The sequence below is a fragment of the Aquarana catesbeiana genome, linkage group LG11, assembly GCF_042186555.1.
Source record: "Aquarana catesbeiana isolate 2022-GZ linkage group LG11, ASM4218655v1, whole genome shotgun sequence".
NCBI classification, from domain to species: Eukaryota; Metazoa; Chordata; class Amphibia; order Anura; family Ranidae; genus Aquarana; species Aquarana catesbeiana.
The window spans coordinates 61,392,334-61,407,221 of NC_133334.1; the positions used below are offsets into that span (position 1 = coordinate 61,392,334).

Here is a 14,888-nt window from a genome sequence, read left to right on the forward strand (position 1 = left end):
TTGATTTATTAAAACTGGAGAGTGCAAAATCTGGTGCAGCTCTGCATAGAAACCAGCTATCAGTTTTTTTTTTGTGAAAGCTTAATTGAACAAGCTGAAGTTAGAAACGGATTGGCTACCATGCACAGCTGCACCAGATTTTGCACTCTCTAGTTTTAGTAAATCAACCCCAAAGGGTATGTTCAACCAAAACTTGACGGAACGTGAGAGGAAATCTTTTAATGGTTTCCCAGTTAGCAGTAACATCTAATAGAGGTTCTAACCCTTCCCAATGCTATCAAAAACTTAGCTGGACTTGCACTTTAATAAATCTATAGCCATGACTGATAAAACACTGCAGGATAAAACAAAAAGACGTTGATCATGCCTTCTCAATAAAAAAGAAACATCATCACTTTGCATTCCTTAATCTCAATGTTACTCTCTTGTTTTGAAAGGATACAGCGCAGTGGCTTTTGATGGAACGCCAAGTTATGGTCATACTCCATCTCACCATACGGCACAGTTCCCCAACCACTCCTTCAAACATGAAGATCCCATTACCCAACAATCCTCTCTCGGTAAGTCTTGCAGATATGTCATTCTCCATTGACATCCACTGAAAATTCTGCCAAGCCAAGCTATTGTTACTACTGAAATTCTAAACGGTGCCTGTAATTTAGTGGTAAATAATCTGGTCTTGATGATGGAGAGTAGGAAGAGGTTCAACATAACTGTTCCTTCCCAATGATGAAGAGTTTAGTTTATGTAGCAGTATTGGGTAAAGATGTAATGTTCATAACTAATGTAACCTTTGAGTTTCACATGAGTATATTTTAAATATCCACTGTCAATTAAATTTCCCTTAAAGGAAGCCTTTTAAGTGAGAAACTTGGAAACTGCCATTGCTGTCTGCTGTTATTAAAAATGCATATCATTAAAGCTTAAAGTGGAATTCAAGCTTATACTAACTATTCTTAAAAATGTTCCCTCACCCTTCCATTCTTCCTAACCTGCCTACCCTGTATTAAAGAGATCTGTATGCTTACCTTTCTTTAGTCCGGTTTGGTCACGTGGTCCTGCAGCTCTGGCTCCTCTGTATCATGGAACGCTTGACAACGGCTCGGAATTATGGGAATTGTGATCTCATTTTCATGGCCTTGACATTGTCGCATGGAGGAGCTCATCTATGAGGATAGATTAGAGGAACTGAATTTATTCTCTCTAGAGAAGAGGAGATTAGGGGGGATATGATCAACATGTTTAAATACATATGTGGTCCATATAGTGAATTTGGCGTAGAGTTCTTTATTTTAAGGTCATCACAGGGAACAAGGGGGAACTCTTTAAGTCTGGAGGAAAAGATATTTAATCTCCAAATATGGAAAGGTTTCTTCACAGTAAGAGCTGTGAAAATGTGGAATGGACTCCCACCAGAGGTGGTTCTGGCCAGCTAAGTAGATTGTTTTAAAAAAAAGGCCTGGATTATTTCCTAAATATACATATTATAACTGGATACTAACATTTTTAGGTAACGTTAATCCAGGGAATATCCGATTGTCTCCTGGGGGATCAGGAAGAATTTTTTTTACCCTCGCTGGAGCAAATAAGATCATGCTATATTTTTGTTTTTGTTTTTTGTTTTTGTTTTTTTCCCTCCTCTGGATCAACTGTGGGTATAGGATAGTCACAGTGTATATGGAGGTCTTGAATTTGTTCTGTGTGTTTTTTCTCTGTGAGTTGAACTAGATGGACTTGTATACTTTTTCAACCAGAGTAACCGTGTATGTAATTATGTATGTATGTCATTGCTGTCAGAAGACACAGCTACTTAACACATGTAAACATATTTTTACAAGATTTTACATATATGCATGTCTCTTGAGTAATTATTGTTTGTTAAATCTGCATTTATGCACTCACAAAGGGGGGAGGGGAAGCTGCCCCGGGCGCTATGGTTTACTATAGGGATGGCAGTGCCTTCCTTCTGTTACAAGGCTGGGCAGTTTGGCATATGCATACCTCCCAACATTTTGAGATGGGAATGGGGGAAACCTACTAGCAAACGTATGTAGGCATAGGACATGCCCCCTGCCACACCCCCTTTAAAGGAGAATTAACCAAAAACAGAAGGTTAATTAAATCCACAAGGGCTTTTTTTTACCACTACTATTCCTTTACATTGGCTTTTAGATTTAGATGAAAGGTTTAGCACTGGGAAACCCTTTTTGAAAGATAAAAAGTGCATTTTATATACAACTATATAGATCAGACCAAAATGAGGGACAAATGAGGAGGAATGAGGGACATTGCTGCAAATCAGGGACAGTCCCTCGAAATCAGGGACAGTTGGGAGCTATGCATATGTGCCCTGGGCACTGGATGACCTTGTCCCAGCACTGGCTAGTGATGTAATGGGTGAGTCGGCGTCCACATATAAACCAGGTTGGGAGGAGCCCTAGGCACTTGGGGCATGGGAGCCAAACACCCCACACCAGTACAGACGTAACCAGCTTTTGGAGGCCCTGGACAGGCCTGGAGGCCAGGGAAGAGTAGACCTGTACCCAGGAGAGTTGGCTGTAGACTTCCTGACCCTTATAGAGGTGGAGGCTAGGGCGTGATGCAAAAGGCCTTTCAGGCCAGGCTAAGTGTTACCTGAGGGATTCCGTAAGATGTGTACCTAAGGAGGAGGTACCTACAGAGAACCCAGTCCTGTGAGTACTAATGACTCCGGGTGACAGGAGAGACTGTTTGAGGGAGATGGCTGCTCCAAGTGCTGCCTACAGTATGCTTTCACATGTGACTGCTGCCGACCGTCCACTAAATGTGATTAACTATGAATATGTATGTTGATGTGATGTGACTGTTATGCCATTACCTGAGTACCATCAGTAAAGTGCATCAACCCAATTCATATGTGGACATTCCTTCCTTGGGATATAAAAGGCACCGGCTGGGAATGTCATGTGGAGGCCCCAGGAAGAGAGTAGGGCTCTAGATGGTCGAGGGATCAGCCTCAGCAGGAGGGACAGTGTTCTAGCAAAGACAGGAGCGGGGCAAGGACTTGTGCTCTTGGCACAATTATTAGCCAGTGGCAAAGCCCCTCCTACACGTTAGTGCCAACAGGGCCACTTACGGCTCAAATTGCAGCCGATTCTGCAGCAATTGATGGAAATTCAAGTCATGCATGGCCAGCTTTAGGGGTATGCTTATAAAGCAGTGAACATGACATTCACTAAACATTCACTGCAGGTGAATCTTCCTGTTGCACATGTTTCAGTCTACAGTGATAGATTTACCTGCATTTAATCACTTCACTACAGGTAAATATAAAGGACAGCTGTGTTGAGAAAGACACTTAAAAGTGTATTTTTTTAAAACCATGAATGTAACATTCACTGCTTTATAAATATACACTTTTAAGGCTCCATTCACACCGATGCGTTTTTTCATTCTTTTTGCAGAAACGCAGGACATGTTTTTTAACATTCACATCAATTCATTTTTGTGCCTTTTCGTTTTTTGAAAGGGCCAGGGACTTTTTTTAAAAGCGAAACACTGCTTTCTTTGCTTTTTTGGTTCAATAGACTTCAATGGAGATGCTGCAGAAAAGCATTTAGTGCATTTTTAGCAAATTTATTCTGCCCAACAAGAAGTTGGCCAAAAAAAAAAGAAAAAAAGGATCAAAAATGCAGGAAACGCGGAAAGCACAGCAAAAAGCACTGCGGAAACGCTCATAAGCAACATGCATAGGTGAGAATGGAGCCTTAAGGGTTGATTTACTAAAGGCAAATAAACTGTGCACTTTGCAATGTGCAACTGTATTCTGCAAGAGCAGTTGCTCTGGAGCTTAATAAATGACCAGAAGCTCTGCTGACTTCCATCATCCAATCATGTGCAAGCAAAATTGCTGTTTTTTTTTTTTCTTGCACGTAATTGTTTTTTTTTTTGCAAAGTGAATCTTTATCTCATTTACTAAGCTCTGGAGCATTTGCTTTTGCAGAGTGCATCTGCACTTTGCAAAGTGCACAGTCTATTTTCCTTTAGTAAATCAAACCCAGAGTATTGAAACTAATAGAACAGCAGGACAGACAGCTAACATTTTCCAAAGGAAACTAACAAAAAAACACCCAATCACGTGTGAAAGAAGTGAAAAAAATAATATAGTAAAAAAATTTAAATAATAAATAGAAATAAAATAACAAGATTTTTTTCAAAAAGGGGTTAAATCTGCATTTATACACCCACAAAATGTTACTAGGGACTTAAAGCGTAACTAAACCCTCCTACCATTTTCAGCCAAGGAGGTGAAGGTATTTTGCATACATACTTGTTGATTAGTTGATTTACTAAATTAGTGTACTTAATTGGAGGATGCTGCTTTAAGTTTAATCAACCAATCATGTTTTTTGAAAAAATCTTGTTTTTTTATTTCTATTTTTTATATTCATTTTTTTATTATTTTTTCAGCCTCGGTGTTATAGAGCAGATTACATTTTCTAATAATACAAGAAGCCCTGAGAGTTCCCATTGATTAGATGCAGACTGCACTGTCTGAATGCTGAGATCTCATTTATACTGGTTATGTATAGGGAAGTGCAGACCATAAATCAGCAATGAGCGGTGCAGTCCCCAGGCTGTGATCTGCTTGTGGAATGTATGCAGTAGACAGGAGGAGTAATGGATGTGGATGGTGAGTGATCACTGATGGTTTACTAACTACATATCATTTCCCTACAGGAGACCAGCAGTATTCTGTACCTCCACCAGTCTACGGCTGTCACACCCCTACTGACAGCTGTACCGGCAGCCAAGCCCTCCTACTGAGATCTCCATATAACAGGTATGTCCTACACAGCCATCACATGGGATGATTAATCTGTAGATCAGTTTAGTGGTTAGCACCTCTACCTGGTGGAAATTGGGTTGTTGGTTCAAATCCCAACCAAAACATTATCCCATGGGGTATGCATGTTCTTCCTGTGCTTGTATGGGTTCTCTCCCACACTTCAAAGACAAGCTTGTGGGTTTCTTGGCTTCTCTTTTAATTGGCCCTAGTATGTGTATGTATGAATGTGAGTTAGGGACCTTAGATTGTAAGCTCCTTGAGGCCAGGGACTGATGTGAATGTACACTGTATATGTAGAATGCTGTATACAATTATTGGCACTATATAAACACTCCTTTAAAACAAAATATAGGATCTCTAAGGCATTCACTGGAAAATAAAGTTGGTGTAGACTCTAACCAAATGTCTTTTGGTTTGCTAAAGCGCCGTTTATTATGAATAATTGTATATACATATCCATTCATTTGTATGTGGCTCTCATCAATTCTATGGGCCAGCTCTCTGGGCACCATGTCTGATGCGCTTAAAGCGGTAGTAAACCGCACCAATTTTTTTTTTTTTTTTTAACCCTGCAAGGTAAAGGCATAATGTGCTAGTATACATTGCATACTAGCACATTATGAAATACTTACCTTAGAACGTAGCTCCCCAGCACCGCGATGTCACTGCTAACATGCGCTTCCATCTTCACCCGTTCTTTTTCTAGGTTCGCGTCCTCCGGCCGTCTGATTGTCTGCGCCGCAATGACATTATTCTCTCACATGCGCGCGGGAGTCACGGACCATGGCACGGAGCTCTGAAGGCATGGCACTGGTATACTGTCCCTTCAGAGCGCATGCGCCCGTGATGTCACCAGCTGCATGCAGTGTGAATATCTCCTAAGCCGTGCAGGTTTAGGATGTATTCACTGTACCTACAGGTAAGCCTTATTATATTTACTTCCACTTTAAAGCGGAACTTCACCGAAAAAAGGCAAGTTGAACTTTTCCGTCTGATACCCCTTCCTCTTTAACTTTTGGCACTTTATTTTGTATGGGGGTGGGGGGTGGGGGCAGATATCTGGTTTTGACAAGTACCTGCTCCCACTTTCGATCCCCTCTTTGCCCGCAGCCTTTTGGGACACGTCAAAGGTCTCAAAAGGATAGCATGTGCAGTAGGAAGCTGGCTGTTACACTGCAAGGAGTCACAGCTGACTTACCATACTAAACATGCTGGCTCTGTGAACCCAAAGACTGGAGAAGAACCGGCCCGGATGAGGACATCACTGGATCCTTGGACAGGTAAGTGTCCTTTTATTAAAAGTCAGCAGCTACAGATTTTTTTCTTTCCAGGATGAAGATCCTCTTTAAGAACATTTCCCATAAAATTTTCTTTACCAGATCTTTTTCTCTACCCCTTCCCCCCTGATAGCTCGGCTTGGAACCAGCATGCAGAATTCGATAACACATGTGCATAGCAAAGATAGAGGGGGCCAGTTAACTCACCAGCAAAGATATGCCGTTGGATGAGGAGAGGTGGGCTTCCTCACAATTTAGACAGGAGCCAATTAATGCAAAGTGTTGGTAGGTTAATTATCTCCTATGTAAATTTGGAGGAGACCCATGCAAACAAAGCGGCAAAATGCAAACTTAATGCCGATAGTATTGTGGCTGGGATTCGAACCGAGGACCGCATTGAGGCAAAGCAGAAATACTAAACACACCTTTGTCACATCTCTGTGCTGCTGAGCTGCTACACCTGTCTACATGCACCCCAACATTGGCGGCATGTCCTTTCTCAGTGCAGCTTTCCTGATGGTGACAACAGTGGACCATGTCTGCACTGTGTGGGTTCCAAAGATCACCTGTAGTTTTCATCAGAAGCCTGGATGACAATGCAGGAGGACAATTTGGAGAAAGGGAGGGTGCTTTGTCACCCTGTAACCAGAAGTACCTAAACCAGGATAGCAAGATCTCTAGGTATTATTTTAATAAAAGCTGCAGAAATAAAAAAATATGGAAAATATGGAAAAGTACTTCTGAAATACCTTTAAGCAGTGGCTAGACTACCAGCACTTGCGACCCGGCCCTGGCGTTCCTCCACTGTGGGGGGTCCCAAGACGGCAGGAAGGGGGCCCACTGTTCTATCGGGTTGAGGTCAGGACTCTGTACGGTCCATTCAAGTTCCTCCACCCCAAACTCGTTCATCAATGTTTTTTTGGAACTTGCTTTGTGCACGTGTCTAAATCATTTGGTGGAGGGGGGATTATGGTGTGGGGTTGTTTTTTCAGGGGTTGGGCTTGGTCCCTTGATTCCAGTGAAGGGAAGTCTTAAGGCATCAGCATACTAAGACATTTTGGACAATTTCATGCTCCTAACTTTGTGGGAGCAGTTTAGGGATGGCCCCTTCCTGTTCCAACATGACTGCGCACCAGTGCACAAAGCAAGGTCCATAAAGACATGGGTGAGCGAGTTTGGGAAACTTTGAGTTTTGAGGAACTTGACTGGCCTGCACAGACTCCTGACCTCAACCCGATAGAACATCTTTGGGATGAATTAGAGCGCAGACTGCGAGCCTGGCCTTTTCGTCCAACATCAGTACCTGACCTCACAAATGCCCTTCTGGACGAATGATCTACCATTCCCATAGACACAAACCTAAACCTTGTGGACAGCTTTCCCAGAAGAGTTGAGTGTGTAAAGGCAGGCGTCACAATACTTCTGACAATACAGTGTATACTGTTCACTTTGCAAAGTGCAGTTGCTCCAGAGCTTAGTAAATGAGCAGAAGCTCTGCTGACTTCCATCATTCAATCATGTGCAAGCAAAAATGCATTTTCTTTTTCTTGCACATGTTTGGGTATTCTGTTCAAAGTGAAACTTTACCTCATTTACTAAGCTCTGGAGCAACTGCACTTTGCAAAGTGCACAGCCTATAGTAAATCAACCCCTAAGTGTCCAGAAAAAAACACCACCACAGTTCATGTGCCACAAGTCAAGGTAAACATTCCACAGTATCAGAAATTGTCCATCATGGACTGCCACCAAAGAGTGTCACCCCCCTGCCCGGGTGTCTCCTCACCTGATTCTATATGGACCCCTGATAGATGCAAAAAAGATCCAATAGAGTACTATTGTCAGTGACTTTTTAAACCCCTTCACGCCGACCGTATGCAAAAATGCGGCCTCGGCTTGAAGGGGTTGTATCGGGGTGATGCCTGCAGCTGCAGGCATCACCCCGGTACTGTTTTTTAGATCCGGCAGTTGGGTTTCTTGGGATAACAATCAGTGTGGCTAAGAAGTCTGCTCAACTGTTATCCCAAGCAGCAGGAGGGGACATCACCCACTCCTGTAGTCATAAAGGGATGGACATGGTCAGCAACAATAAAGGTAGGCCGTGGCGTTTAAACAATGGTTAATTGGTACTAAGGGGTCCAAAATGTGCCAAGAAAATATCCCCCATGCCATTGCACCACCAACTTGAACCGTTGATACAAGGCAGGATGGATCCATGCTTTCATGTTGTTAACGCCAAATTCTGACCCTACCATCTGAATGCCACAGCTGAAATTGAGACTCATCAGACCAGGCAACATTTTTTCAATCTTCTATTGTCCAATTTTTGTGAGCCTGTACAAATTGTAGCCTCAGTTTCCTGTTCTTAGCTGACAGGAGTGGCACCCGGTGAGGTCTTCTGCTGCTGTAGCTGATCTGCTTTAAGGTTCGATGTGTTGTGCGTTCAGAGATGGTACTCTGCATACCTTGGTTATTTGAGGTACTGTTGTCTCTCTATTATCTAGAACCAGTCTGTCCATTCTTCTCTGACCTCTGACATCAACAAGAGGAATGAAGAAACTGTCTCTACCTTCCCTCCCCTGTGTGGAAGAACTTGTCAGTAGTTATCATGCTAATAACAGAGGAACGGAGCAGCAGAAAGACAGGGGACTTAGGGCTTTGGAGAGAGATAAGTAAACACTACAGATATACTGTATGTGCCCAGGGCAGATTTCATGAATGAGGATAACATCCACTTTAAATCACCTTTCTTCTCCACTCTGATGCTCAGCTTGAAATTCAGCAATGCGTCTTCACCACGTCTTGATGTCTAAATGCATGACATCATGAGTTGCTGCCATGTGATTGGCTGATTAGCAATTTGTGTTACCAAGCAATTGAACAGGTGTACCTAATAAAGTGGCTGGTAAGTGTAAATATACTGTTTAAAGCCTCGTATACACGATCGGATTTTCCGATGGGAAATGTGTGATGACAGGCTGTTGGCGGAAAATCAGACCGTGCGTATGCTCCATCAGACAATTGTTGGCCAACTTTTCGCGGACAAATGTTGGATGGCAGGTTTATAAATTTTCCGTGGACAAATATCTGTTGTCGGATTTTCCGAGCGTGTGTACACAAGTCCGTCGGACAAAAGTCCAAAGTACAAACACGCATGCTCGGAAACAAGGACGAGCCAGAAGCGGTCGGTCTTGTAAACTAGCGTTCATAATGGAGAATTAACATTTGTGACGCCACAAATTATGAAATCTCGAAATGCAGCGCACAATTCTCTTCTTCTTTAATGGGATAATAATGAAGCTGCTTTGCTGGTGATACTGATGGAGTTATTGCAAACAAAATTTCAAACGCTTTTTTTTTCTAGTGATATCAAGAATATTATTATTATGGTTTTTTTTGGGGGGGGGGGTTTGGGCAAGGTACTACAACACCATTATCCCGTAGTTTTTAAGATCAAAGATACAACTATGTTGGTGTCTCTTGTCAATTTTACATTGTATTTTTTAAAATGTAACTGCCTACTCCCAAACTGTCATTTGAAGTAAAACACATAGCCAAGTATTATTCTACACAATTTTTTTATTGTGCATTAAAAAAAGAAAATAAATAAAATTAGACATGCTATCTGCCAATAGAACTTAACCAAAAAGTGCATTCTATGCATCCAAAAATATAGAAAATATACCAAATCAAATCATTATTCAACCAAAAAAATTATGTCAAAGCAATAACTCCAAGGCCAATAATAAATAACATGTTATCTCCTCCGATTCCGCAACATGTCTGGTTGACGAACGGCCATTCAGAAACGAACTAAAAAGCACGAAATGAAAAAACGCGAACTGAAAAGCGCTAAATGAAAAGTGCAAACTGAAAAGTGTGAAATGAAAAGCGCAAATCAACACTCACCAAACTTCTACTAACATGAAATTAGCAGAAAGAGCCCAAAGGGTGCCGCTAAAGAGCTGAAAAACAACGTAGTACATCACTACATTTGTAATTGTTAGCCAACAATTGTGTGGCCGTGTCTATGCAAGACAATTTTGGGCCAATGCCCTTCGGACAAAAGTCCACGGTTTTGTTGGCCAACAATCCGATCGTGTGTACGAGGCTTTACAGTATAGATCTTGGTGGTGGGGTTCCATATAAAGCAACGATCCCTGAAGGGTCAGAAGAACCTTCAGCGAGGAGCTCAGTTATTTATAGATACACCCTTAAAAAATCTACTATAAGATTTCCAGTTTTTCTTAGCAACTGACAGAAGGCTTAGGCAAAGTCTGGGGCACACTTAAAGTATCATATTCCCTTTTCATAACATGTTCGGCAGTGACTAGGAAATCATTTCTCAACTCTCGGTGAACTTGGATGCAGTCCTGTATCACCCTGATAAGGCCTGTCTGGAGACTGGTACACAAAGCCCCGCGCAGCCAATAAGGGAACTATGAGCTGGATATGACACCACGTCCAGTAAATACTGCTTTGCCCCTTACTGGCCAGAGGTCACCCCTTACACTTTCCCTGCTCTGTAATATATGACGTCAGGGGAGATGGTTAAGGCAAGCTGAGGTCAGGTCTGGCCAGTGTAACATGAAACTTAGTGTAACCTCTGGAAGACTCTCAGAAATTGGGATTAGTGACTGAGCTTTCGGGAGAGACCTCATGAGCGACCTGCATTGTCCGGAATTGCCAAAAGTAGCACCAGAAACAATATATTCTCATCAATGATGCATTTCTTGCAGGAGCATGGCTCCCTTGACAAACACAGATGTTCCGGAAATAAGATGTCAAATAAATCCCATATTTTGCTGTTTGAAATAGTTGTGAAACAAGACAGAGTTACGCAGAAATTTGAAGAAAACAAGTACGATGAACTGATCACTGTCAAGCTATAAATATCAAAGCTGAACTACGGGACAAGCAAATATTGTCTAAATATAAGAGGCATGTGTATTCTTCCTTGAATCTAGGTGTGCTTTGCGTATTTCTTCCAGATCTGTGCAGTGATCCAGTGCAAATCCTTGCCTCAGGAGCTTTATAGACCTTGCTTTGTGTACTGGTCCAAATCATTTGGTGGTGGTGGTGGGGGGTTATCAGCAGGTAGAAATTTAGATGATCAGAAAAAATACATGCACCAATGGAAGGAGCCACAGACCAAGTAAATATTTATTTATTGGTTTACAGTAAAAAAAACTGCCAACAGGTTTCGGGGGTCAGAAAAAAATCCGGCTTCATCAGGGCTACAACAAAACACAATAAAATATAAATGTAAATGTGACTGGTATAATCATAAGTCTAACAGTCATAGAAAATCATAGATTATATATATATATTCAAAAGTATTGGGACACCTGCCTTTACACACACATGAACTTTAATGGCATCCCAGTCTTAGTCCGTAGGGTTGAATATTGAGTTGGCCCACCCTTTGCAGCTGTAACAGCTTCAACTCTTCTGGAAAGGCTGTCCAGAAGGTTTAGGAGTGTGTCTATGGGAATGTTTGACCATTCTTCCAGAAGCACATTTGTGAGGTCAGGCACTGATGTTGGACGAGAAGGCCTGGCTCGCAGTCTCCACTCTAATATATGCCAAAGGTGTTCTATTGGGTTGTCAGGACTGTGCAGGCCAGTCAAGTTCCTCATCCATGTTTTTATGCACTGGTCCAAATCATTTGGTTGAGGGGGGATCACGGTGTAGGGTTGTTTTTCAGGGGTTGGGCTTGGTCCCTTAGTTCCAGTGAAGGGAACCCTTAAGGCATCAGCATAGCAAGACATTTTGGACAATTTCATGCTCTCGACTTTCTGGAAGCAGTTTGGGGATGGCCCCTTCCTGTTCCAACACGACTGCACACCAGTGCACAAACAAGGTCCATAAAGACATGAATGAGCGAGTTTGGGGTGGAGGAACTTGACTGGTGTGCACAGAGACCTCAACCTGATAGAACAGCTTTGGGATGAATTAGAGTGGAGACTGCGAGCCAGGCCTTCTCGTCCACATCAGTACCTGATCTCACAAATGCACTTCTGGAAGAATGGTCAAACATTCCCATAGACACACTCCTAAACCTTGTGGACAGCCTTCCCAGAAGAGCTGAAGCTGTTATAGCTGCAAAGGGTGGGCCAACTCAACATTGAACCCTATGGACTAAGACTGGCAAGGCCATTAAAGTTCATGTGCGTGTAAAGGCAGGCATCCCAATACTTTTAGTAATATAGCGTATAATAAATGTTTTGCCTTGATACTCCTTTAAGCAAGTGTTTTTTTTTTGTGAATCTATTACTAATCTATCCCTAAGTTTCTTACTTCTAGCAGCTGCCTTGCAGTTAGCAGCAACATAGTCCGCCTGCTGTGCAAGCTCCTTCAGATGGCCATTGGGCAAAGGCTCATCCTGGGCAAATTGACAGATTCTATCATACATGAGATCCATCAGTGCAATCCCAATATACACTTGCCCAGTTAGTGGTGCTCCTAGTCAATATACCATGGGTACACATGTTGTCTGCCTTTACACAGCCCCAAAACAACAAGCCCATATGCCCTACCAGGGAACACACCAAGACGTCAAGATGGTCGGTGGACCCTCTCTATCCTATCTACTGATAATCGGGGCATCTCTATAGAGGGTTCAGTTATTGGGTCCAGTGGCACTGGTCATTGAGGCTAGCAATAATGGTTATAAGTGAGCGTTTATCTGTAACAAATAAGGTAGGTAGACACTGGTAAGATGTGGTCTGAAACAGAGGAAATACGCATGCACATCCAGAGCATAAAATAGGTAACCCGTGAATTTCTCATGGGACAGGCTGGTGAGCAGAGGACATTTATGGAACAAAAATGACAAGCAAATGATTATTTGAACTGGTGTCCTCTGCAACCTATGCCCATGGAATTTAAACTACTCTACCTAAGAAAAATTCACTTATGAGAGGTGCGTGCACACAGTATATAGAATTAGTATGGTTACAAAAAGATACAATTCCATCAAGTTTAACCAATAAATGTTCCAATTATAAATACAGACATATTTTATAATATTTTAATTATGTTTGTTTGCCAAGTATTTGGCTATCTGCATGCTTGGTTTGCATCTGTTGAACCCAACCCCTAGAAAGCCCCCCTGGCAGCAAAAAAGCTATCCCTATAACAGAGTGGGGGAGTTAAGGAACAGATTAAAGCTCTCTCCACTGCGGGGGTCAAGAACTTACTCTGCAGGCCAAAACAAACTCAAGATGATCTACTACTGAGTTCCTTTAAAGTTCCTACTTTTCTCTAAATCTAGATTTCCTTTCATTTGACTCCAAAGAACATTAATCCAGCCTCATCTTTCCATACACATAATGGTAGAGGCAAAATTTAGCTGCACTGGTTTGGTACTGGATTATTTTTAGCAGAAGCTGAATGGAAATTCTGCACATTATAATGACATAGGAAAACAAGAACAAAAAGGAGAACCGCTAACTGAAATTCATTCACTAACTTGGTCAATGTCAAGTAGTTGTATGTACCGTAGAGATAAAAAAATGAGGGGCCACTCTCAAACTGAGAGTTCTGTTCAAAAAGAGATCAATACTACATGTGTGGACAATACTTATCTGATTTGATATATAAAAAACCCTTATATTTAGACTCTCATTTTGAACTCTCCATTATTTGTCTCTACAATTCTTATAGGAAGTGCTCTTGTAGAAACTCCAATATATATTAGCTGCCTACCCGATGCTCAACACACCCTGGTCCTAGCTGTTTCCTATCTGGGATCCAATGCCTCACCCTTTTTCCCCAAGTGGTTTTATATGGCCTTATTACTCCACAAGGATCCTTGAAGTCATCCATATCTAAAATACCAGTACATAGGAACTGAGTTATACTAAAATTGCAGCTTCGCTAAGAAAATCAAAACTCCACTGTGATGCTGTATGTTCTAATGTACCTTGCTCTATATCAGGGTTTCTCAATCAGTGTTCCATGGAACCCTATGGTTCCTCCAGGGGTTGCTAGGGGTTCCTTGAACAATAAGGCAGGCTATAGGTGCAGTTTTCTATCCTGCAACATGTGGTACCGGGAGAATAATCGCATGCCGAAAATCCAGCATGCTGGTTGTACCCAAGTTGATTGATGGATCGACTTGGGTACATTTGGCCTGCCCATAGATGGTTCAAATCTTGGCCAGTCCCTGCTATGGATGGCTTATGTGATTTCTGCCACTCAGATGAGTAACCACTGACATCAATGAACTTTTTAGCTCTCTGTAAGAGGGGGGGGGTTCCCACAAATATAAGAAGCATTCTTCACACTGACCATAACTACTAATGTACTGTAAGCTGTAGAGGTAATAATTATTAGTAATTATTAGCAGGGGTTCCCCAAAGCCAAAAAGTTATTTTAAGGGTTTCTCCATGTTAAAAATGTTGAGAGAGGCTTTTCTAGAAAAAGAGTATAGAAAATAGCTGTGAAAAATTAGAAATGAATGAAAATTGGAGATTCCGAACATTCATATTAATATCATAATATTATATGAAATAATGCAGAACAGGCATCCCTTTAGATTACGCTTTAGAAGCATCACATTAGTGTTTCAGTAAATGTTTCTAGAAAGCATAACCTGACAACCAAAAATACCTTCACTGAACCAGCCAGCTATATGTTCCATACCACTGGTTTATGGTACGGAAAAAGCCCTAATATTTTAGAACCATTTATTCCTAACTGCACACTTCTGTTTCAAACTTGTTGGCCATCATCAGTGCAGTGCATGGAAACAATAGCTTCTATGGAGTAGGGTTTGGGGA

General features: G+C 41.8%; 1 protein-coding gene across 7 annotated transcripts in view; it reads left to right on the forward strand.

Annotated features, from left to right (window-relative positions):
- The window catches only part of WT1 (WT1 transcription factor), a 109,731-nt gene that overhangs the window by 16,697 nt on the left and 78,146 nt on the right, over window positions 1-14,888 (forward strand). For 5 of the 7 annotated variants that reach the window (XM_073604484.1, XM_073604486.1, XM_073604485.1 and 2 more), the window contains exons 2-3: window positions 438-560; window positions 4,720-4,822. In XM_073604484.1, coding sequence (XP_073460585.1) covers window positions 438-560; window positions 4,720-4,822 — 226 coding nt within the window. Of the gene's footprint in view, window positions 1-437; window positions 561-4,719; window positions 4,823-11,196; window positions 11,200-14,888 lie in introns of all 7 variants that reach the window. The other 2 variants (XM_073604487.1, XM_073604490.1) reach the window with 2 other exon arrangements.